Consider the following 24,125-nt stretch of genomic DNA (forward strand, 5'->3'; position numbering starts at 1 on the left):
CTGTAGGTGTGGGAGGGAGTCACCCTACCACTACACTACACTGGTCCCAGTTCCCAGCACCTGTGGCCGAGGGACAAACAAGAAAACAAAGCTGGGGATTGCAAAATCAGAGCTAGAACCAAGCCACTTGAGCCTGAGCTGAATTAATCTGTAAAGAAAGCCTTGAGCTGACCCACGACTCAGAGCCCCCTCTGACCTGTGTGGAGCTTGCTGCTTCTGAATCCTGTTTGCTTTTCCCCTGGGTTTATGTTAACCCCTTAAGCTTGGTTGAAAGAGTACTGCTGTACCTTGTATCTGGTTGATAATCCCTGCCAGACACCTGTAGAAAACAACACTGACTCTGTTTGTTCCCGAAGCAACAGTGGGATCTATTTTATTTATTCTTTCCGAACGAATACAAACGTCTGCAACCATTGCTGTGAGATTAGGATAACTGCATGGTGCTGTCGTAGATGCCCTGACCTTCTCTCTCTCATTGCAGTAGCACTTGTACAATGGGTTTGGTGCTGCCGCTGTGGAGTGACACCTTGATCCACCTGGATGGGGACGGGTGAGTGTCCTTTGTACCTTCCAGCCCGATAGCAGAGGGTCTTAGTGCATGCAGTATGGGGTATGGAGGAGGCCTCAAATGATGTTGGGGCCCGAGCAGGTCCAGCAGGCCTCCTGCTGCTGACCTGTCCCAGGTTGGTAGACTTAAAGGCCCTAAATCACAGCGGCTGTCACAGGGAACACCCATAACTGACTTCTCTGTGAACAAACACGCACCGAGACAGTGGCTCGTGTGTGTGTTTAAGCTGGAGTAAAGGAGCTTTTGCTGGTGAGTGGGTGTGTAGTGAAAGCTTCTTAAAGGGATCCTATTATGTGTTCCTCCACCGCGCTTGCAGCAGGCAGCGCTCTGCTGAACATAAAGTAAGAATGATGTGTCTCTGCCAAGCAGACGCCTGACTTGCAGACTCCTGTTTGTGCCAGTCACAAAGGCTGTCCGGCGCAGCGCTTGGAATGACTTTTCTTTCCTTGGTAGCTGCCCCAGGATCACTTTAGCTGCACTTTGTTGCTCCCAGCTGTGGCACTGAATTTGTGTTGCCAAGGTAATCAGCACAGCCCAGCACTGTCCCCCTGTCTTAGTTTTGTTCCTGAACAGCAGCCGCTTAAAAAAAGTCACCTTAGAGCTTTTAGCCTGCTATTTTGATCTGTTTGCTAGCTGAACTCAGCAGTGTGTGCATAGGGCTAGACCTTTGCTGTTCTAGCGTGCTACAAACTCCGTTGTTAACTGAAAAGCTACTTTTGGAACATATTTTTACTGTGCCTTTTTTCTTCTCTCCAGTGGGTTCAGCGTATCAACGGATAACAGGGTTCACATATTCAAGCCAGTGTCTGTACAGGCGATGTGGTAAGCACTTCCTGTAATCTGTCCCAGTGATCCTTTTTCCAAGGTGTTTTGGCTTCTTGGGCTCTTAAAAAGCAGGTGCTGCTTTGCGTTACGGGTATCCTGAGACCTACTCAACAGCCAGCAGCCTCCTTCAGAGACAGGGAAGGAAGTTTGATGCCAAAGGGAGAAAAAAAAAAAAAAAAAAAAGGCCTGCAAGTGCTGGTAGGCAGCAGCGAGCTTATAACATTGCTGGAGCCGCGCCTTCGTCGCAGCTGGGGGCAGGAGGGAATAGGGCAATTTTCTTTGCAAAGGGCTGCTGCTTTGAATCTCTCCAAAGCGGACTTTGCTATTAATATGAGCATGCGTTTGAAATAGTTTATTCGTCATAAATAAGGAAATACACGCTGTACATACTTTAGGAGTCCCTGTTTTCAGTGAGACATGTACATTGTGATAGCAAGAAGGAAAGAGAAGCTGCCTGCATTTTTCTTTCCTTTTAGGGTGGTTCATGTAAGAATGTAGTGGCCATTAAAGTATTTCTGGCTCAAGCTTCTTTGCATTGCAGAAATACATCCCCTGTCAGGGTGTCATGCTACTGTGTCACCCCAGTGATTTTGACCTGGATTCTTCTGATCACAGTCAAAGATTTAAAACAAGCTAAAAATAGGAGAGGGATTTGTTTCCCAGCAGCAGCTGAAGAAACTTGTAACATCCCTCATGCAGTGAGGGAGGGCAGACACCTAAACACCTCAGTAAAGTCAAGCCCTAAACCCTCGGGTGTGCAGCTCTCCGTGTCTCATTCCTGGATGTCCCTGCCCTGCACGTGGAGAGGCGATGGCACAGCAGGATCTGTCAGAGCACCCATATGGGACACAAATGCTGTGCATCTTACTCACAGCTTCCACAGTTGTAGCAGGTTTTGAAGCCAGTGACGCAGGTGCCTCTGTCTGAATTTTGGGCATCTTTGCTGAACTCCGGGCAAGAGGAGTGTGTCTCGGTGTATTTCAGTTAAGACAGCAGGCTCTTGCAGTGTGATGATCCACACCCTTGCAGGACAGCCCCTGCCCAGGTAGCACCGGGGCTTGCTGTGTGTAGCACCGGACTTTGTACCCACTGGGTCGCGAGCAGCACCCTGGATTTGGCAGCTGCTTTGTGCTCAGTACCAGCCTGAGGAAGGGATGGTAATCCTGCAAGTATTTTTCCCTTTCCTAGGTCTGCTCTGCAGAGTTTACATAAGGCTTGCGAAGTGGCGCGAAGCAACAATTACTACCCGGGGAGCCTCTTCCTCACGTGGGTCAGTTACTATGAGAGCCACATCAACTCCGACCAGTCGTCGGTCAACGAGTGGAATGCTATGCAAGATGTGCAGTCCCACCGGCCCGACTCGCCCGCCCTCTTCACAGATGTGTAAGTCAGTCCCGCTCTGCTGAGCGGAGGTGTTTGGCCTTTGAGCAGTGCAGGCTCCCGAAGAGGAGGCCTGGTTCCACAGACTTTGCTCTTAATTAGGTACTAATGAGGGGAGATTTCCTGTTCGAGGTAATAAACGGACCCCTGGTTAGGTAAACACCGGTGCTGGAAGCTTTGCCCTCTTGGGGCTCCCTTGCATCTCCTCCAGTCTGTTTTTATTTTGTTTGTTCACCTTGGGCTTTAAGCTCTCATATCTTTGCAAGGTAAGTGCTGTGTTACTGTAGTGAGAGAGAGGTGTGGTGCAATCTGCTGCCTGGGCCTTCCTGTTTGCTAGTTTTGTCCTCTGGTTTCCAGGCCCGGTGCTGTCTGGAAGGAACAGGTTTCTCTGGACTTTGCTCTTACGCTGAGCGTGTCTCAGCACATGTTTGGAACAACATGGTCTTTTTTCCTTACGCAGTTCATTTTGGTGTGAAGTCTTTAGGTAAGGACTTGTGAGTCTGTGAGCTCGGGAGCATCCTCTTAGGCGTCCATCTGATACACTAGAGAATGAGGACAAAGTAATGCCAGTCCTCTTGGCTCTGAGGAGCTCTGTAAGTGCAGAACAGGGCTGGCTGTAGGTCCCAAGCTGTCTCCAGCTAAATGTTTGGGTGTCTGGTGATGTATGGTCTAAAACAGTGGCTGACGTAGATGCGTAGTCAGTTTGGAAAGGCAGAATTTATAGGCTGTCAATATTCAAGGGTTACAACTTCTGTAATTAGTAATTGCTGATGGTACCGATACCATTTAACCTCAAAGTACTGTGTGTCCAGATGTGTTGCCAAGCATGAGGGCTTAGTTGCCTGGTTTGTAGAAGAAGAAATGACTTCACAAGCCCCAGCTGCTTTCCCAGTGTAACGGTGCCATTGGCTGATTTATGCTCTCAGAGATTTCATTTTGTTGGAGTTCAGTGAGTGAATAATAATGCTAACGCAGTTATTCAGCTGTGAACAGGTCTTCACACTTGATTGTTTTTTAATGTATGAGGAGGGCAGCTGGAAAGTTTTGGCAGGGTGTCAGATATACTCTCTTAATACTCTCTTATAGCTTTTCATATATATATAAATTTTGGGTAGCCCACCCTTTCCCTGGTGGCAGCAATTGAATCATCTCCTGGGGACACCTGGACAGCATTCTCCTAATCGATTCCTGCAATAATGCTTGAGGTTAAAGGGACTGGGAACTTTGATGGTTTTTATTTGTGACCCACCAGTTGGGCGCTTGTAAAGCAGAAGTGTCCGTGCAGTCGCCGTCCTGGCAGCCTTCCAGAGGAACAGAAAGGTGGTGGGAGATGTTACTGCTGGGCCCCTTCTGAGATGGTGATGGGTCAGGCAGCTCTGTGCTGCTGCTCTGTTGCAACATCCCCTGGTGTTAGTCAGGCTATTTTTGCAGCTGGTGATAAGGCCCCTGGCAGCAGAGGCTGGAGGAATGCACAGAGGCTTAGCTGCCCTCTTCTCTCCATGTAAGGAACTTTGGAGCTGTTACCTTTCCAAGAAAGGTAGGGAGAGGCTCAGATATTGCTCCAGAGAGTATAATGCAGCCTTCCCAATTTAAATTTTACCAAATACCAGAGGTTCTCTGGATGACTACAATGGATTAGGAGCATTCAGTTGGTCTCTTTCATATACAACTGGGAATGTAAACCGGGCTTTACAGTCACCTGAATTCCTTTCAGCTGAGGATGTGCTTGGGGAAAGCAGCAAGGGTATCTGAGACCCTGCGGGGTATCCAGGCTGAACAACACCAGTTTAAAAAGTGCCATAAGTCCGGTTTATTTCCCCTCCCAGTGACTCTGTTGCTCTCTTGTGATAGCCCAACTGAGCGGGAACGCACGGAACGGCTAATAAAGACCAAGTTAAGGGAGATCATGATGCAGAAAGATTTGGAGAACATCACATCAAAAGAGGTGAGTGGTGAGGGAGCAGCATCGGAGGCACTGTTGCGCAAAGCAGAGAGCTCTTTGGGCCGTGAGGAAAGACCAAAAGAGAAAATTTCACGTGGTTTCCTTGTGTTCTTCCTCTCCACCCAGATACGCACTGAGCTGGAGATGCAGATGGTGTGCAACCTGCGGGAGTTCAAAGAGTTCATAGACAATGAAATGATAGTGATCCTCGGGCAGATGGACAGCCCCACTCAGATATTTGATCATGTCTTTTTGGTAAGTCTAACAGCAAGTTCCACAGAGTTCCAGCTGTGAACACACCTAACCCTTCTCACTGTGTCGTGGTTGAAACGGGGCTTTGGAGGAACTTAAGGGATCTCTGAAGGAGAGGTTGGCTGGTCCTGAGGTCACGTACTGTTAAGCAAGACACAAAACACTAGGGCTGTTGAACACTGCTTGGCTGTGCTAAGTTTTACCAAATACCAGCCAACCTGTAGTCCCTGTCACTAGAGGGTGAAATGGAAAAAAAAGGTCTTCAGTTTTAATTTCTTCTCAGCGCTGTTTCCACTGACGTAAGACTAATTTTGTAGCTTCGACTGGCCAGGGTACCCACACGTCAAGATCTTGGGAAGGACACAGCTACAGCAAAGAGGGAGGGGAGCAGTTGGCACAGGCTGTGTAAAATTCAGGTGGAACGACACTCTTACAGCATGGAAAGTTCTGAGTTCATGCGATCCAGGGGGAGCGGAGGAGTTTAACCAAGAATCCTGGAGATCAGTCGCTTAAGGAAACATAAATGTTTCGCCTTTTAATGTTTTGCTTGCTTAGTTGCCTTTCATTGCTGCTGGGGCCTGTCTAATTACTGCACCTCCTTCTGGTGAGTCAGCACTCCGCTGGATTTCCCAGCCCTGGAGGAACGGACGCAGGTTTGGTTGGGCTGCCTAGCCTGCGAGCTTGGCTCAGCTTTAAACAAAGCCGTTCCTCTTGGACCAGCTGGTCTGGCCAAACGGAGACGGCCTCTCCCAGCCTCCTGAAGCTTAATGCCGTGGCTCGGAAGGGATGGGGTATGTTAATGTGAGTGCTCCCAAGAAACTGCGGTGGGGTGGAGCCAGGAAACTTCAAGTACCTACAGTGTAATGTGTTTTTGTGGACTAGGTGTTCCCAGGAGAGACTTGTTACAGGATTACAGTGCTAGTCAAAGGCAACGCAGACAGCTCAGTCCAAAGCAGAGCTCGGAGTCTTGGCTCTGAGTACGTTTAATGGGAACAAGACCATTAAAAAAAAGGTTTGCAGGCAACACCAAGGAGGAGGGCTGTGGCTAACGTGTGGGATGGAAATGTTTGCAAGCAGGCCCTGCAGTGAGGAGCTGGGGCTGGGCAGCAGCTTAATTCAGCAGCGTGTGTACTGCAGGGCAGAGCTGTGCAGTGAGGTCTTTGGGAGGCACAGAGCTGCTTCCTACCGGGTGGAGGCAAGAGCCCTGTGGGATCCTACTGAGGGAGTGCTAAAATAACACAGCAGGAAATGGGAGACCTGGTGGTGTTGCTGGTTGTGGATCAAAGGACAGGAGAAAAGGCTTTACCTGCCGCAGCATTGTTCTTCATACCTGTGGAAACCGGTGCTTCCCGGGTCTGAATTAAATGACCCTTCCTTGGCCAGAAGGAGACAACATGAAACCAAGTCTGGGGGCTACTGTGGTACACCAAGGACCACAATACATCTGTTGGCAGGTTCTGAATAGCAAACCACAGAGCCCCGTGGTCCTCCTTCAGGTTGTGCGCAGCTCTGGACTTTGGGATTGACCTGATCTGTGGCCACAGGCAGATTCTGCTGAAATCTGGGCCATCAAGGCGTGAAATGTTTGCCCCTTTGTCTTGCTTGAAATTCAGAGTCCCATCTGTGCTGAACCCGTGAGCGATGCCCTCATTATGAAGATTTCTCTTGGGAAGTAGTTCAGCTCGGGAAGAACCAGCCACATTTTGTTTGTCGCGTCAGGATAAGACATGTTGTTTATTGTGTCATTAAGACAACAGGCTTGTCCTCGGTCGCTACCAGAACGGTAACACGGCCCTCCCTGGGTGTGTGCCTACCTCTAAATGCGGGCTGCCTGTGCTCAGGGCTTCTCTGCGAGCTCTGTAATGGATGCAGGAGCATGCCTCTGAAGCAGATAGCCTGCACACCATAAGTTTTGAAGGAAGCTGTTGTCTGAGTGGCCTTGTCCTCAGCTGAGCTCTTTGTGTTTGGGCAGGAAGCAAGCGGCTTGGAGGCCCTGAGTGTGCTGCGGGGAAGAGAATTAGCTCGCCAGGGTAAAGCCTGCTTGTTCCTCTGCTCACACAGGCTTTGAGTATGGGGAGGCGATGTGTATATCGAGCGAGCTTACAGTGTTGCTGCCTTTGATGTGCGAGATGGGTGTTTCATGTATAAAGAGCACCTGGATGGCTTGAAACACCAGCAGCCTCTCTTCTGTGGGGCAGAGCTGTCAGCAGCCTCCAGGGAAAGGGTGGAACGGTCTCATCTTTGAGGTCGATTTCTCAGCGGTTTGCGAGAAGTGCCAGGGTATGGTGCTGGGCTCCTGCTTTGCAGAGCTGCCCGCTGCTTCGGGATGGTTCTGGTTGATGGGGTGAGATAAGGGGTTGAACGTCAGCCAGGCTACCACCCTTCTGTGTGCTCCTCTACTCAAAAGACACCTACTCCCCAACGCTCGGCTTGCAAGCTTCCTCAGGTTCACTGGTAACAGTCCTTCCCTCCATCGGTTGTCTGGCCATGCCTTCCTGCTGGCTGATGTGTCCGTGTGTGTGTTTTCCCTGCAGGGCTCTGAATGGAACGCCTCCAACTTGGAAGACTTGCAGAACAGAGGGTAAGTAGCTCCAGGCCATCAGCTTAAAAGCGAGAGCTTGGCCTCAACACTTGCCTATGCAACAAACTCTATCCTTTACCTGCTGTGTAACCTGAGTCTCATTAAAGGGTTTGCAGATCTGAACAAGCTCGCGCTTCCTCCAAAATCTGTGTCCCACAAACAGGCACCCTGAAATAAAAGAATCCTGTTCCCTGACCTTGACTGACATCCCCTTGGCAAACGAAGGAAGCCAGCGATCTCGCAGCTGTAAGCAGCAGAAAGCTGCAGTTACTTAGCTGGACGCTGCGTAGCTGGCCCCGTGCCCTTTGCTCCAGCCTGGTGCTCTGGACTGAGGCCTCGCAATTACAGAGGCGTTCTGGAGTCTGGACCTCCGGGCTGTGGCAGGAAGGAGAACGTGTCAGAGCGTTTGTTCCTTCGAGTGGGGCCCGGAGGAAGCAAAGTCCTGTTGCTCCTGGGCTTAGGTGGGCTCCTCTGCTTTCTGCCTTTCCTCTCTTTCAGACCTGAGGTTAGTGTCCTGTCTCTAGACCAGCTGGGTCTGACCAGGATTGCACAGTTAAACCATTAATGACAGGTTTGGCTTATTTATGCCAATCCAGTGAGGGGAAAAAAAATAAATTAATCACTCTGCTGAACTGCATTAATTACTTCTGCTCCATGGAGAATCAGTGTTTCAAAGCTGATCCCCCTTACTCAGCTTAGGGTCTGCTGCAGTTTCCTTGGTCAAGCAGGTCCCATTTGACTGCTAACGATCTCATACCTGCTAGGGAAAAGGGATGTCACTCCCTCACAGTGCTCTTCTGTGTTACTGCTGCAGCAGGAGCGAAAATTCACAAAGGGGCTTCAGGAAAGCATCCAAACACCAACTGAACAGTCTGGGCAGGAGCTCCTGTGGCACAGGTGGTGCTAACACTTAAAACAGAGAGGTGGGGGGGGGCAAGCAGAACAACCTGATGGACTGTGCAGGAAGAGGCTAAGCTCTAAATCAGGGGCTAAGCTCTGAATTGCTCAGAAAAACCTTTTGCCTGTGTTAGCCAATGCTTCCTTGCACTACGTCCTCATTTCCAAGGAGGTATGTTCAGAACTGCAGCTTCTAAGGCTTTGAGTTTTGCCAATCACAAAGCAAGGCGAAGCTGTTATCTAGCAGCCGTGATGTGTCTCTGAACTCACTGTGCTCTGCACACTCTGCATTCTTATCTGCTCTCTGTTTCCGTGCAGGGTGCGGTATATTTTGAATGTGACTCGAGAAATAGATAACTTCTTCCCGGGCCTATTTGAGTACCATAATATTCGGGTGTATGATGAAGAAGCAACAGATCTTTTGGCTTACTGGAATGACACCTACAAATTCATCTCCAAGGCAAAGTAAGTCTTTTCAGAACAGAACAAACCCATTTAGAAGATGTATTACTAACTATTTATTATTTTCCTACTGATTTTCTCAACTGCTTTTCTTCCTTGCCTGCATATTCATTTTGTAGTCTTTCTAAGTGTTTAGAGTTGCCTTCCACACACCGTCATTCTTACAGGTGCTTGTAAAAGGAACAAGCAGGACTGATGAGTGGTTTCTGCCCAGCTGCAGCCCAGGCAAATTGTGGAGGAGATCTGTAGCAGAGATCTAACAGTTTACCTGCTGCTTAAGGAGCACAGTGGATCTGTGGTGTGCTGGTGGGAGGGAAAGGCAATAACAAATCGAGTAGGGTTTATCAAAAGGAAGAAGTAAAATCTTATAAACCGAACACAAACATAAGCTGTTCCCTGCTTTGTTAGCTTGTACTGTGAAGTCCCCAGTCTGGAAGCGGGTTCTTGTGTGATGTAGAGCAAACTCGTCCCTTTTACAGGATAAATGCCTGGATAGGTCTCCAAGCTGTCAGTTACACTGAGTAATCTGATAGTGGATGTTGGAAGTAGTCCTTTTTTGCTGCAAAGAACTGCATCCCAGTTATACGAGCTGCCTCCAGCTAATTCAGCAGCCTCCTTCAGGGAAAACTGGTCAGAAAGCAGATTGGCATATGTTGCCTTTAAAGTATTATTTCCATTAGAGCAGTCTGTCTTCTCTTAACCACAGCTGGTGCTGGCAATCTCTCATAGACTTTAAAAGCTGACTTGTTTGAGTATGGCTCTCTTGAGCAAGTTACAGAGATTTATTTTATTTAAGATGGTTTCTTCAAAAGACTTCACTGTTTTCCCTTCAGTACTGACTTTGAAGTGTTGTCGTCCTCACAAGTATTCTTCTGCCCAGAATATTTTCCACTGGGGCTTGAATGATTGGGCCTCAGCTCTGTGTGTGAGGTGATGGAAGTTGTTAATCTTCCAGGTTGGACCAATTACCGTACCCCTTTCTTTGCACTGTCTGCTTGTTAGTCAGAGGTCTGGGGGTTTTTGTTGGTCACCAGGAGTGTGGCGTCCCAGGTTGTCCTGTGGGAACTTCACGTGGCTGGCAGTCGGGAAACCTGGCGCTTAGAGGAGAAAATTCTAGGTGCCAAATCAAAATCTTCTCATCCTGCTCTGCGCCAGTGCTGCCCAGTGCACGGAGCGGACAGATAAGGGCCCGCTTGCCTCCCTCCTCCTATTTCATGGCCGAGAAACACTTCTGAATTCCTTGGAGCCGAGTGCTGGCTGCCCTTTTGGGCGCTGCCTGGACCAGCCTTCCCCAGGCAGAGCGGCTGCTCATCGTGTTCAAAGGCTCTGTTTGCTTTCCTTTCAATGAGAAAAATCCCTCTCAATAGGGAGAGAGCTCTGGGAGGGGGCTAGGCAGGGTTTCTAACACCAGACCAAGGCGGTGTTGGTTTTGTCTAGCCAGTGGCCAAACCCAATATGTTGTCAGTAGTGCAAGGATGCCATATTAGTCTTCAGCAGTCTTCGTAACAGCTGATGTTTGTCCACTTTGTGATAAAAGCTTTGGAAGAGCTCTTGTAACAAAGCCTGTTCAGAATATTAAGATCTTGTTCTTCACTTTTTGTGTGTCCTGCTTCAGTTTGTAAATTGGATTACCAGATCGCATCCAAGAGACAACAAGCGAGGCCACAGTGTTGAAAATGTGTTTGATAATGCTCAGGGAGATAAGTTGCTATTTTCTTAAGCTTCTCAGCAGCTGTGTTTTCTGCTTCATGACTCCCTTTGCCTTTCTCCTGCTTCAGGAAAAATGGTTCGAAGTGCCTGGTGCACTGCAAGATGGGAGTGAGCCGCTCGGCATCCACGGTCATCGCCTACGCCATGAAGGAGTACGGCTGGAACCTGGACAGGGCCTACGACTACGTGAAGGAGCGGCGCACCGTCACCAAGCCCAACCCCAGCTTCATGCGGCAGCTGGAGGAATACCAAGGGATCCTGCTGGCCAGGTGAGTGGAAGGAGTGACCTGGATTTACCCATTTTAAGTCGTAACACTTAAATGATTGACTCTGTTATTTTAATTAGAACTTCCATCGCTGCATTATGTAAGGTCATGATTATCTGGGGAAAGATAGTGCTCTGTTTGCCTGGGTTATCTCAGCTGAGCTTGGGAAAATAGGTGTAATAAAGAGCTTTCAGGAGCCTGTTTGGCTTCTAGGGTTGTTGATTGGTTTGTTTTTATTTTTGGAGAGTAGCATCCCGTGAACTGCTATCTGAGTGCAGCATTCAGATCTGTGCAGGCTCCAGCAGAGATAAATGATGTCCCCATTGCTTGTAACATCACTTGGCAGGGAAGTCGCTTTGTCTCCATCTCAGCCTTGCAGTTCCCCGTTGAACATGCCCCTCCTCAGCAGCTGGTGCGGTTTTATTTAGATCCCTTTGGTGAGTGTTGGTGTTAGGGGAGGGGACAGGATGTTCTGTGCATTGCAACAGCAGTGTTTATTCCTGCATGGAGTCCTGAGGCTGGTCTGGAGCTGGGCCTGGGTATGGGCAAGGGTGTTGTAACCCCAAACCTATCACCTGATTAGCAAAAAGACATAAATATTGCAAGTTTCTGAGAAATCTGCTTGTAAGCTCTGTTAAGCAATGCCTCCACGTGATCAGCTGGAAGGAGGTAGTGATACTCCGTGTTTCACCAGATTACGGTATTTTGTTTGGGATCCTGGTGTGCCTTGCAGGGGAGCAATTTCAAGCAGAACTTACCCAAGCTGTGCCCCTCCTGCCACGGGAGGTGGCTCTTAGCATGTTTTGACCCAAGTATTTCACAGCTTCTTAGTGCGGTTGAAACGTGCCTGCCCTTTGCTGTTCTTCACAACAGCTCAGGTACTCGTGTGCTATCTTCAGGGCACCCAGGGCTCCATCTCTCGTCTCTGTCCTCATCTTATTTCGTCCCTGTGGTCTTTCCTATCCACTTGCAAAGACCTCCCTTCCCTTTCTGTGCTCAGGATTTCTCTGTCCACCTGCTTCTAGCACTCTTGTCATCTCTGCTGCTGGGCCAGGTCTGGATTCCTGTTTTTTACACCAAACCCCTGGTGTGAGTTCCTCCTGTCACTGAAGTATGCTTCCTCTTTCCCTGTCAGCACAGATGAGCAACCTGAGGGTTCTTCCCAGCTCATTTATTCCCTGTTCAGGTGCACCCACAGGATCTTTGTCCTCTACCTCTTCCCTGTTCCACAAACGTTGGCTGCAGCAGTGACTCTTCCTACCTGAAAATGCAGGATTATCAGGATAGGTCATAGTCAAATAGATATTTTAAGAAATTGTGCTCTCCTGCACTGAGGAAACCATTTGAGACAGATACCACACCTGCCTTGGCTGCCTCATGTGATGCCACTGCTGGTACCAGTAAATAAAGGTCAGTGCTTAACCCTGAGCTAGAGGTGACCTGACCGCAGTGGTGTGCTACATAGCGCTGGCAGGCTAGGAAATTAGATCTCTCTGGGGTGAACTGGATGGACAAAAAAGAAGCTTTTCAGATGGGAAAAGCATACCGACATCCTGTGCAACCTTCACAAGTTGCTGAACACCTGCGAAGAGCCCTAGGCTGGTAGCAGCCGGTGTAGCACATCTTCCAGCCCTCAGCACTGCAATCGCTTCAGGGAATCTGTCAGCCTGCTGGCTGGTGGCACGCGTACAAAGCCACCCTGTACAAACATTCTGGTTAAGGATGTTTTTTTTTCCCCCCCGTCTCTTTCAGTATTTTTTTCCTCGGGAGGTAAATCTTTCTTGCTGCCAACATTTGCATGGTGTGTGGCTCCCCTCCCACTTGAGCACACCACAGCTCCTGACCTACTCTGCAAGTCCCCATACGAACACAATTACTCGTGAGGCTTTAAAAAATGCAAGAACAGTGCATTACATCTGTGCGTGGAAGGCTAAAAAGCCTGCAGTAAAGGAAGCTTCACTGAAGCAAGGAATAGCCTTTGTGCTGCAGAAACGGCCCTCCTTTATGTGGTTCCTTCCTGGGCTCTAACTGCTTTTTCTCCCCTTTCTTGGCTGTTATTTAGCGTTGCCCTCTGGCTGCCTTGTTTATTCCCGTGGTATTCCAGGCCAGGTAAAAACAAAAAACAAGAAACCGTCGGATTCACGCTCATGTGACTGCTCAGATTTCAGAGGGAAGGTCTGGGAGGGCAGCCATGTGCTCGCACTATCTAGTTACAGTTCTGTGCTGGGCTTACAGCAACTGGGATATGTTTTCCAGCTGTAAAACGAAAACCCCCTGCCTGCACAACAACACGTGTGCTGGGCTTTGGAATGACTGTACTTCCTGGGGCTGGTGAAACCATCCCCTCCCTCCGGTGATAGTGACAGAGAGGCTGAGCTAGCTCCGTTTCTTCTATTAATTATGGATAAGTTGCAGCAAAAGAGTGCTTGGCATCGCCTGTCCTTGTGCAGTTTGTGACCCAGCAGCAGTGGCTTTGCACGGGAGCCTGGAGACCTGGCTGCAGCTTGGGGGTGCCGTGAGGGGCTCCAGGTCCAGTGCTAGCATGGCCATGAGCTGTTCTCCCCATCCCGAGAAGGTCAAGGGGTGCCTGTGGGCTCCAGGAAGGGCCGCGGGCTCCTGTTCTTAGGCCAGTTTTTAGCACCTCTCGCAGGTTGTAAGGCTGGAGGAAGCGTGAGATGACAAGCTAACCGGATGCGATGCACCTCCACGGGGTGGCTGACATCTGCTTTGATTCGCAGGTCAAGGCTGTGCTAAGCACGTTTGGTTTGTCCGTGCACAGAGGCAATTTTGACTTTCAGATCGCAGGCACAGCACAGCACTGAAGCAGCAGGGCTGGAAGTGCCCCAGCAAGAGGTGCTGAGCCACGGGCAGGACTGGACCCGTGCGGGGAGCTGGGGTAGCTCTGGTGGACAGCTTGAGGAGGGTGTTAGGAAGGGCTTGAAGCACCACTGACGCTCAGAAAACATCAGCAATTCTCCCCAGGTCTCCCAAGCAGAGACACGGGCAATCCTTGGCATCCCGTATGGAGCCTCAGCAGGAGCCTCCCTCACGGACAGGCCCGGTTCTGGTGCCGGTGTCCTGCTTTGCTCCAAACCCCGTTAGGGATGGAGCTCGTGCACCCCGCAGCAGTGCCTTGCAGCATCCAGTCTTGACCTTCCTCTTCCTCTCCTCTGAAAGGACCCGGGTCTGCCCCGTGCCACACGCGAAGGCTGCAGCTGGTTTATGGGGCTAGGAAGCTAAATCCACGATGGATTGTTTTCCTTAGCTGTTGGGCACCCACAACTAAATTGCTGCATTATAATTAGTTCAATAGCATCTGTTAATTAACTTACTGCAGCCAGTGGATGTGTCTGGGAGCGCCTGCTCACACTTAGCAGGGGACGAGGGAGCTTTGGCCAAGTCTCCTGCAGGTTCGAGGACTTTTTGTGGTATCTGCTCTCCTCCTAGGGGCAAGCGGTGGAAGCACAGCCCTGTGGCCGTGGTCACTCCGCAAAGCCCTGGCAGATGTGGCCAGCTGGTGTGGTTTCACAGCGAGAGGTTGCCTCCTTTGCTCTCTGTAAGCCCAGAACATGGGTTGGTTTTTTTTTTTGGCAGGTGGAAATAATGAAGGTGGTGTAGTGCTGCTGGCACTGCTTAGCTTTGTGACTGCTCAGACCTTTCTAAAGGGGCTTTCCAAGAGCTGGAGAACTTTTGACCTTCCTTCCTGTGGAAAAGCAGGTGGTGTTTGGGGCTGCTTGTTGACTGTAGAGGATGTCTTCTGTGTTTTCCCGTCTCGCTCGCACACGTACACTCGCACAGAGCCCTTTTTGGTTACCGGGACCTGGGTATTGACCACTGAAGGTAATCAAAGAAAGAGCCACAAGGAATGGGACTTCAGTGCCACCATCCAGGACCAGGGACCCTGTCCCTTCTGGCCAGTGCTTACGTGCTAGCAGATGGAAAAGTGTGTGTTGGCTGAGAAAGAACCAGATTCTGTAGTCAATTAAAAGCTGCAATTGAGTAGAGTGATAAAATACTGCTGGGGAGTACGTGTGTGTGTGGAGCAGAACAGTGCAGTGGAATTTAGGGGCTGGAAAGTGGCTTGGTGCTGGATCAACCTCTCCAGCAGCAGGTTTGGCCCTGAAATGTTTAGGTTAAGCTGCAGTTGTGGTCGATGACTCTGGTATTTGTCACGGCTTTTCATGTAGGCTGCATCCTCTTAGAACAAGGTGGGTCTGGCCCTGGTATGTGAAAACACAGCTCAGTGTTTCCTCTGCTCCTCTTTCCCACAGCAAACAGCGGCATAACAAACTGTGGCGCTCGCACTCGGACAGCGACCTCTCAGACCATCACGAGCCCATCTGCAAGTCCGGGCTGGAGCTGAACAAAAAGGAGATCACCAGCTCAGCCGACCAGATCTCGGAGGCCAAGACCAACGACAACCAGCAGCCGATGTCTCCCATCTACTCGGCCGAGCTGGACAGGGAGCAGCAGCTCCCTGAGGATGCGAACATGATCGAGGAGACGTGCGTGAAGGAGAGGAGGATCCACCTGGAGTTCACGTGTAGAGACTTCCACGCTGAGCAGATGGAGGACAAGCTGAACCTGAACAACATCAATGGCTGTACGGCAGGGTGCTGTGTAGATTCTGTCCCCACTGATAACTGCCATGCTTCCGAGGCCTTAATGCAGCTCCAGCGCCCCTTGGAAATAACAGAGTTCCCGGATTTGACGGTGGACGACCTAGAAAAAGATGCCCTTAAACCTGATATGAACGTGCACTTGGTTCCCATGGAAGAATTCACTTCGTGCTTAAAAGACTTCCCCCAGTCCCCAAACCAGAATTCCCTCAGTCCCCAGCAGAACGCCCAGCCCGAAGTGACAGACCTCAGCACAGACAGGATTGATTTCTTCAGCGCTTTAGAGAAATTCGTGGAGCTTTCTCAGGAGAGCAGGTCACGCACCTGCTCCCACTCCAGGACAGAGGAGCAAGGGAGTGGAAGGAACGGGGTCTCCAGGGTGCCCGCGCTGGAAGTTCCCCCAGCTGCAGACGTGGGTGCAGATGCTCGGAGGAACAGCTCTGGAAATTCCCCTCAGGCATCCGATGACTCTTCCACAGATGAAGAGCAACAAAAGGTTAAAATAACTCGCTTGTTTTTTTAGGAAGTACTGCTCAAACGTGTCTGTGGGTAGTTCTCCTGCTGGGAGCTTGCTGCGGGCAGGGGATTTTCTAGGTCTAGCCATCAGTGAACAGGGCGGCCCTCGGGGGTGGGGTTGCTAGATAACTTACCCTTTTCTTTTGTGTTTAGATACTTGCCATTTTCTGCATTTTTTTTCCTTAAACATCTGTTTACTGGCTGTGGCAGGGCACTGGCTGAGTCAGCCCTGCCCTGACCTGGTCTGCTGTTCTCATGAGAAACTTATTTTTGAGTTTCACATCGGGAGAGCGGATAGGTGGGACTTGACCCATTAATGCAGCTGAACCCTGAACAGTCGAGGCCAGCCAGCATCCTGAATCTGCGCGGCTATTCGTCTGACTTGAGGAATCCACCAAATAATGGGACAAAGCTGGCATCTTTCCCTGGTTGGAAAGCACCAGCACTGAGACAGTAAATTGGGGCAGGTGTAGAGCTTCCACTGATGGAATAAAATGAGTCTGTTTGGGCCCAGGGTGACGGAGTGGGGCACGTTGTGGTTGGCTTCTCTCCTGGGGCAGAGAGAGATTTGACAGAACTTAGCAACCTCTGAATTTAGGTACCTTTCTCTCCTAATCGCTTTCCACCCTGCAGGGCTCCCACAGGGATTGATGGTGTCCAGGGCCATCCTTTTCTAGGAGCCTCTCTTATTTAAATTCCACCCTGCATTGCTTGAATCTTTTCCATCTCCATGTGAGGCAATAAGGCTCTTCCAAACACAAGAGGCCGGCGCTCTCTCCTGCGATTTGGCAGAAGGAGCGTCTGTGCTGCTGGGGGAGCCTCTCTGGCCGTTTTCCTCGGGGAGTGTTTCAGTGCTTGGCTATTCTTTTTCTGTTCACTCCCCTGCGTGAGCAGAATCTTTCACGTTTTCAGTTCAAAACTGCACTTTTAGCAGCGTCTGGATTTTATTTTTTATTTTTTGGTTAACCAAACTTTATTTAGGGAAAAAAAATTCCTTTGGAATTCATGGCAATGAAATAACAATTCCTAAATCTCAGCCCAGGTGGAAATCCAGCCCGGAATATGTTAAGCGCAGTCCCAGAGACGATATTGCTTCTGTGTTGGTAACCTCTGTGCACTTGCACATTAGCACTTGTGCTTTCTGTTCCTTTTGGGGGGTGCTCCCCCATTGCCTTTAGGCGGTTTGCTGTGTGTCAGCACAGCCGACCCGTTTGTAATTCCCCTGTTTGTGCCTTGCAGGAGGTCCCCGAGCTGCCTGGCGCGGGCCATCTCACGCAGTCCCACTCAGAAAACGCGATTTCTGTGAAGGAAATCATCACGGAGATCGAGTCCATCAACCAGGGAGCAGCACCTGCCCAGCAGAAGGAGGCTTCAGCCAACGCCACCCAGACACCAAAGAGGAACACGGTGCACGACCTGCCGGTGGAGGCGGTTTGGGCGTCGGAAAAGGTGGAACAGAGCGAGGGAGCCTGCGCTGGACACCAGGAGAAGGAGAGGGACCCTCTGCAAGCTGAGCGAGACGCTGCCCCCTCGCCGCAGCTCTCTTCTTGTAAGTCTGACCTGGAGGAGAGCAGCCCTGCGGGGGAGCAGCAGAGCGCCAACACGGAGCCCAAGTGGTGCCCCGGCTCCGTCCGGCGAGCCACCTTGGAGTTCGAGGAGCGCTTGAGGCAGGAGCAGGAGCACCAGCACGTGCCTCCGGTCTGCGTCTTACCGACCCGCAAGAACTCCAGGAACGATTCCGCTGCTGCCGAGCTCCTGCCGCGGGGGAAGACGGAGGAGCCGCCCCTGGAGCTGGCTCCAGAGGAGGACAGGGCACGGAGCGAGGAGCTGCTGCCCCCCGGGGCAGAGCAGCCTGCAGGCAGGCACCCGCCCGTGCCCCGCGCCAACCCTGCGCGGGACCCGCTGCCCGCAGAGCCCAGCCCGGGGCAGGAGGTGCCGGTGCAAGAGCGCAGGACGGTGGTCTCATTTGATGGCACGGAAGAGCCGGCGCTGCCTTCGCTCCTCCCCAAAAGAATCGAAATCATCGAGTACACTCCCACGGTCAGGGCTGCTGACGCGGGCGGTGAGCTGGCCGCGGCCGTCCCTCCGCTAGATGAAAACTTGAACCCTTCGTTGTGCTCTGAGAAGGCACCGACCTGTCCCGGAGCTCCGACGCTGGTAAATCTGTCACTGCCAGAGCACGCGGTACAAAAGCAAGCCACCTCCGCGCGGGGCAGCCCCAGCGAGGAAGGTGGTGGGCTATCTCTTCACCTCGGTGCTGCTTCCCCCTCTGCCCAGGTGGCCAGTACGCCTTCGGCCAGCCCCGATCGCTCGTCGTACCCGTGCGTAGTTCACCTGGAGGGCGTCACCGAGCAGAGCACGAGTACAGACAACGATCCAGTGGCGCCGTGTGGCGCTGAGGGAGATGCAGATCTCCCGTTCAGGGACAGCAGCCAGCCTCCGTGCCGGGGCAGTGCTGGCTCCTCGAGGCAGCTGAGCGGCGAGGACTTATCCAGCCACCATGCCGAAAACATGAACCTGCTGGACATCTCCTTTCTCTGCTACGGCCTCCCCCACAGCTCCAGCAGCCACAGCGTGGAGGAGCGCAGCAACAGCCCCGGACTGGTCAAGCAGCGGGCAAAGGAAATAGAAGCACGGATCCGGCACGCGGGGCTCACCACGCCTTCCCACATGAAACGCTCCGCATCCCTGGCCAAACTGGACTGCCTGGACCTCTCCAAGGACGACTTATCCCAGAGGGAGTCAGCCTCCTCCAACGCCAACCCCGTGCTTCTCACCTGCGTCGCCCTGGGTCGAGGTTTCAGCGGGGGGAGGCTGGAGGAGGGCTTGGAGAGCCCGTGGGGGAAGCACCGCCTCTCCTCCCCGCCCGCCCTCCGGGATCCCCAACCTGCTCAGCATTTCGTAGAGCAGCTCAGAACAGCCGAGTGCATTGCCCAGAGCAAGCCGGTGGAGCGACCGCTGGCTCAGTACGCCAAAGACTGTGGCTCCAGCCAGCAGAGCTTGGCTCCCGGCACGGCTCCGACGTGGACTACCTCCTTGGAGGGTCCTCCGCTGCTCCTGGACTCCTTGTCGGCAGCGCGGGGCCCGGCTGTCGCCCCCCGGCAGCAGCACGGTAGAACTCACCCCTTGAGGAGACTCAAAAAGACCAATGATAAAAAGCGGACAACCAATCCCCTCTATAATACTATGTGATCCCGAGCCCTCGGCTGCCATTTCGTACAGAGAACCCGCGTGGTTGCGTTCACGCAAGGGGCAGGTGTAATATAAGGATCATGCACTTTATGGGTTAATTTTATATATATATTGTCATTTGACTGTTCCTGGCGCATGTAGGTGTGGGTTGGTTCTTCTGTGTGTGACTCTGACTGCAGGACTGTTTGGTTTTGTTTTTGTTTTTTTTTTAAAATTTTATTAACTCAGATAACCTCAAATGTTCTTTTTTTTGTTAGTTTGTTTTAAAAGAACACCCTTATCCAGCAAAACCTGCTATTGGCTCGCTTCGGCAAGGTGGAATGTGGCTTAGAACCAGGTCCTAGTCTCTGACTTGAATTTTCCCCGTGCCACGAAATGGTGCTGGGCAGCTGGGTTCGAGAGCCCACGTAACTGTGAAGGCTGTGCCAAGACCCCTTTGTTCGGCCTTTCTTTTCTTTCTGCAGACTGGAACTGCGCGGTGCTGGCAGGTCTCGTACGGAGCTGCTCCAGGACCAGCCCCCAGGCTCGGTTCTGCTGGCGAGGAGTGCGCGGGGTGGGCTCCGAGCCCCCCGGCACATCTCAGCCCCCCTTTTGTGGGGGCACAGCTCCTCCGCCAGCTGCCCCATCCTCTGTTATTACCCCAGCCAGAGCCCACAAAACCAGGGTGTTCTTCTAAAACAAACGCCTCGTTAGGGTGTGAACCCTTCCATTACTTGAATACTGCTGTGGGCCTTCCAAGTTCATGGCCATATCATCTGTCCTCTGCCCTCCTGCTGCCTCCCCTCCACCCGAACCCTGGTCTGGTCTCGTGCTGCCTGAGTTTTCCTCTCCCCCCGCCCTGCTCACAGGCACTTCTGTTCGCTTCCCGACCTAGAGGCTGTTAAAATTGTTACACGATGTATTCCCCTCCTGAATGCAAAGCTTTGTCCTCTCTGCTGTCACTCCTACCACTCAACCCGGAGGGAAGATCTTTTCTGGAAGTCTTTTTTTTTCTTTTTTTTTTTTTGCCTGAATTGTTGTACATATGGTATTTATATAGATTTTTGTTGTTGTTTCTATTTTTTTTAAAGGGCAAGACTGCATTCTGTAAACTGGAAAACAAAACCACCTAACTCGCACTCAGTGCTCTTCGTTGTAATCTGCACAGAAACGGAGTGGATTTTACTTTCTAAGCCGTCTTCCCGTTCCACAAGTGAGCCTCGATGCTGGCTTTTGCCAAATGTGTCCCCTCCCCTCCGGTCCTGCGTTCACCCCTGTCACCCTGCGGCAGGAGGGGGGCTGCGCCTCTGCCCATCTCCCTCCTGCCTGAAGCTGGGTTTCAGAAGTGCCAGCGGGACGTGGACGGCCGTCCCCACGCCCGCTCCGAGCCATTCTGCAGGTTCTTGCCTCCCCCGAGAGCCGTGCCGCTGCGCGCACGCAGCGCCTGCTCCAAATTTCAGCTCGTTATTTACGGTTCCCCAGCAGTTTGGCTAAATCCAAACTCCTCCTTTCCAGCCGTGCATATCCACAAATTATCCGGCTGCTGTCGGGAGCAGAGAAAAAGGCACTTGAGGGCTGCAGGGGAGCTCTGGGTCCTGTCTGCAGTCCCGTGGCAGGGCTATGGCAGGGCACGCACGGCGTGTCTGAGCTGGTGCTTGGCGCCGGCCCAGGCCTGCTCCCAGGAGGAGCGCAGCAGCGAGAAGATGCAGAATGGCTCCAGCTGCTGAAAGCCCGGCACGGAGAGGACATGGGGTGGGAGGAGCAGCGGACAAGGCCGTGCCTAGAAAGCAGCACCGATGCTGCAGAGCCTTGCAGAGACGAGCTCAGCTCCAGCCGCAGAGGAGCTCATGGCCCCGGAGCGCGGCAGAGTATTGGGAAGCAGCACCCGTCCCCCCAGGAGAGGGGCAGCTGGAGCCCTGCAGCTCCCCAGTGTCCCATGTCAGGGCAGATCCTCGCAGTATGCAAGGTGAGGTGAGCCTGGGGCAGGATCCCACCTCCCTGCCCTCCTCTAGATCCGAGGCACCATCTGCTTCCTTGCCTGGACTGTGCTCGCACCCCGCGTACGCACAGCCCAGGCTGGAGCGCAGCCCGAGGTGGCCCAGCAGGGCCCCGCGGGGGTCAGGTAGCACGGCGTCCTGGGCCAACTCGCTGCGAGTCACCCAAGGCCCTGAGCTGGGAGGCCACCTCCTCCTCTGGGGCACCGGGAGGCGTTTGGCTTCTCCCAGCCAGCTCCAGCTGGCTTTGGAGCCGGGCGGGCAGTGAGGAAAGGCCAAGGGCCTCGTGTCACCTGGCGAAGGGCGATTTCAGCCCTCGCCTCCCCCACCACCCTCCGCAGACCCTGCTGCCCACAGGGGCAGAAAGGCAGGGTGCTCCGGAGGGTGAGAATCTGCTGGGGAGGGAAAGCCCCGGGTGTAATTTGTCCCTTCAGAGCGAGGATCAGGAAGGTGACGGTTTGGGGTTTTCTTTTTGCCCGGCTTGATCCGACGCCTGCTTTTTGCAGACCAGCAGCGCTGGTACTCCCAGTACTCCGCTCCTCTCCGGGTGCTCCAGCTGGGGGGAGCCGTGCTGTGCTGTCCCCTTGTCCGCGGCTCTGGGGACAGGCAGGGCAGGTCCCTCTCCTGCAGAGTGATGAAGGCCTTGGGGGCTGGAGGCTCTGAACTCGATGGCAGAAGGGGAGCGGGCTGGAGGGGGGCAGCGCACCCAGCTCCCAGGTCCTTGGCGAGTGCCTGGGCTCAGAGGTCCCTGCCCGGGGACAGTTGTCCCCTCTCCGTGCCGCAGGCTCGCCCCTGGTCCCCGCGGCCACCCCAGTGCTTCCTGCGCCCCGCTGAGCCTGGCGAGGAGCAGCGCCTTCCCCGAGGGAAGGAGCAGCATCTCCAGAGCGCTCGGCAGCTGACGAGCCTCGCTGATGGGGGGGGGCTAGGAGGAACGCGTTGTTTTAAGGGCATTTCTGTACAAAGCAGCTGTTCTGGTCTCTCGCGAAGCCCTCTCGGAGGACGCTTTGTTGTTTACATTGACTCCTGTACAATATCTCAGCCATTGCCTCCCCCCTTGCCCGCCTGATCTCCGGCTGTACTGTAACGTGTGAGCCTTGCACAAACGGATAGTGTGTGCGTGAAACTGGTTTTTACACTGCGTTCTGTTGCACTCGATGGTGTGTGTGTGTGTGTGCGCGTGCGTCCGGTCTGCTGAGAAGTCGCCACCTGTACAGATCTCTCCCCTTCGGCCCTCTCCGGGGGGCACGGTCCCAGCGGGTGGCAGGAGGTGACGCCGCTTCGGGCTCCCTTGGGCTCGAAGCCGGGCGAGGATTTTGGGTCGTGTCCCCCTGCTGGAAAGGGCCCCGGGGAAAGGAGCCCAGTGGCACCCGGCACCGCTCGGACTCGGTGTGGGCACCGCGGTGCCGCTCGCCCTTGCAGCCCCGCAGCCCTGCTGGGACAAGGAAGCCACACCTGCAGCGGGTCCCTGCTCCCAGCACGGTGCCTCCTGCCTTAATCCCGTCCCGGCTCTGCGCGAAGGGGCCGGAGCCCCGAGCCCCTGCTGGTGCGGGCAGAGCTGGGAGCCGGGGTCGGGCTGGGCAGGGGCTCGGCCACCTTCTGGCAGTGCCACGAGCGGTGCCCCCAGCCCGGCCGCGCTGCAGACATCTCCCTTGGCACGAATGCGAGTGCCGGTGCCTTTTCTTTTCCTTCCTGGAGATGCGATGTCCGTGCGGGGGTTTGTCGGGACGGCCGTGGGGCAGCACGAGCCCCCCCGGGGCTGCAAACCGGGGAGGGGAGCGGAGCGCTTCTGTCGGCCCCCCCCGGACCTTCCGCGGTGGCTGGGATCGTCCCCTTCCCCTACAGACCTACGACCGATGTGCTCAGCTGTTTTTAAATGTGAACTCGTGCACTGATGTGCAGATTCAATGTTCTTGTTACCGAATGAATAAAGTTTTATTTTGACGACGACGTCCGCGCGCTGCCTCCTCCTTGGGACTGGGTACGGGGGGGGTGACCCCTGCTGCTGGCGGAGTGGGGACAGGAGGGGGGCTCCGGGGTTCGCTTGTGGCCCCCGTCGGAGGGGTAAATGGCCTCCCCTGCCACAAGGGGCCTGCGTGGGGACCCAGGAGCCCAGCCCCAGCTGCTCTCCTGCGGGCTCCCTGTGCCACGGGGCTGTGGTGGGAGCCGAATCCAGGCCCAAGACAAGGGGCTGGGGTGTGGGGCCATCGCTGTGGGGTTTGGGGGGGTTTGGGGTGCCCCATCCCACCCCGCTCCCCCAGCACCCCTTGGGAAAAGGCTTCCTGGGGCCTCTCCCAACTTGCCAGGGATGAGGTGCTGGGGACACGGGATGCGGGGCTCACTCCGTGCCCCAGCCCCAAGCACGCAGCGAGCTGGGACCATGGTGGGACGAGGTGTGTGGGGGCGCCCCTGCAGCCCCCTCCCGCCCCGCCACCCCTTTGGCAGGCCGGCCCAGGCTGTCACCTCTCCCTGCCTTTCTGCCAGCTGCCCCCTCCTGCCCGCCTCAGCCAATGCTGGGCCCGGCTCCGCTCGGTGCCCTTGTAGGGTCCAGCGCTCGCTGCCTTTCCAGGAACCAGGGCTGCCCCCCCCCAGCTCCCCCAGCCCTACAATCCCTTAATCCCCTTGGGCCAGGGCATCCCTGCGGGGCCGGGCTCTGCTGAATCCTAAAGGCAGCCCGCGAGCGTCCCCGCAACCATCCCAAAGCCTGGCGTGGGGGCTCACCCCCCGGGCTGCAGCACCCTTGGGGGGGGGGGTGCGGGGGTGCTGGACCCCCCCCCCGGAGCCATCCCACGGCCGTGATCCCCGAGGGGGTTTGGGGTTGGGGTCTCCGGGCTGTGCTGGGGCCGAGCACCTTGCGGACGGGGGGGGGGGACCGGGAGGGGCTCTGCGCTACGGGGAGGATGCTGCGGGGTGGGAAGGGGACAAGGTGGGGGGGCTTCTCCCTG

At 53.8% G+C, this 24,125-nt stretch overlaps 1 protein-coding gene across 3 annotated transcripts in view; it reads left to right on the forward strand.

Annotated features, from left to right (window-relative positions):
- Positions 1–23,128, forward strand: part of SSH2 (slingshot protein phosphatase 2) — a 92,589-nt gene extending 69,461 nt beyond the window's left edge. For all 3 annotated transcript variants that reach the window (XM_083806407.1, XM_083806405.1, XM_083806406.1), the window contains 10 exons: positions 482–550; positions 1,325–1,390; positions 2,582–2,776; positions 4,625–4,718; positions 4,842–4,970; positions 7,502–7,548; positions 8,764–8,910; positions 10,686–10,886; positions 15,155–15,998; positions 17,258–23,128. In XM_083806407.1, the coding sequence (XP_083662533.1) occupies positions 482–550; positions 1,325–1,390; positions 2,582–2,776; positions 4,625–4,718; positions 4,842–4,970; positions 7,502–7,548; positions 8,764–8,910; positions 10,686–10,886; positions 15,155–15,998; positions 17,258–19,210 (3,745 nt within the window). In that variant the 3' untranslated portion in view covers positions 19,211–23,128. The remainder of the gene's footprint in view (positions 1–481; positions 551–1,324; positions 1,391–2,581; positions 2,777–4,624; positions 4,719–4,841; positions 4,971–7,501; positions 7,549–8,763; positions 8,911–10,685; positions 10,887–15,154; positions 15,999–17,257) is intronic.
- Positions 23,129–24,125: the final 997 nt, after the last annotated feature.

This window comes from Anser anser (genome assembly GCF_964211835.1).
Source record: "Anser anser genome assembly, chromosome: 20".
NCBI lineage: Eukaryota > Metazoa > Chordata > Aves > Anseriformes > Anatidae > Anser > Anser anser.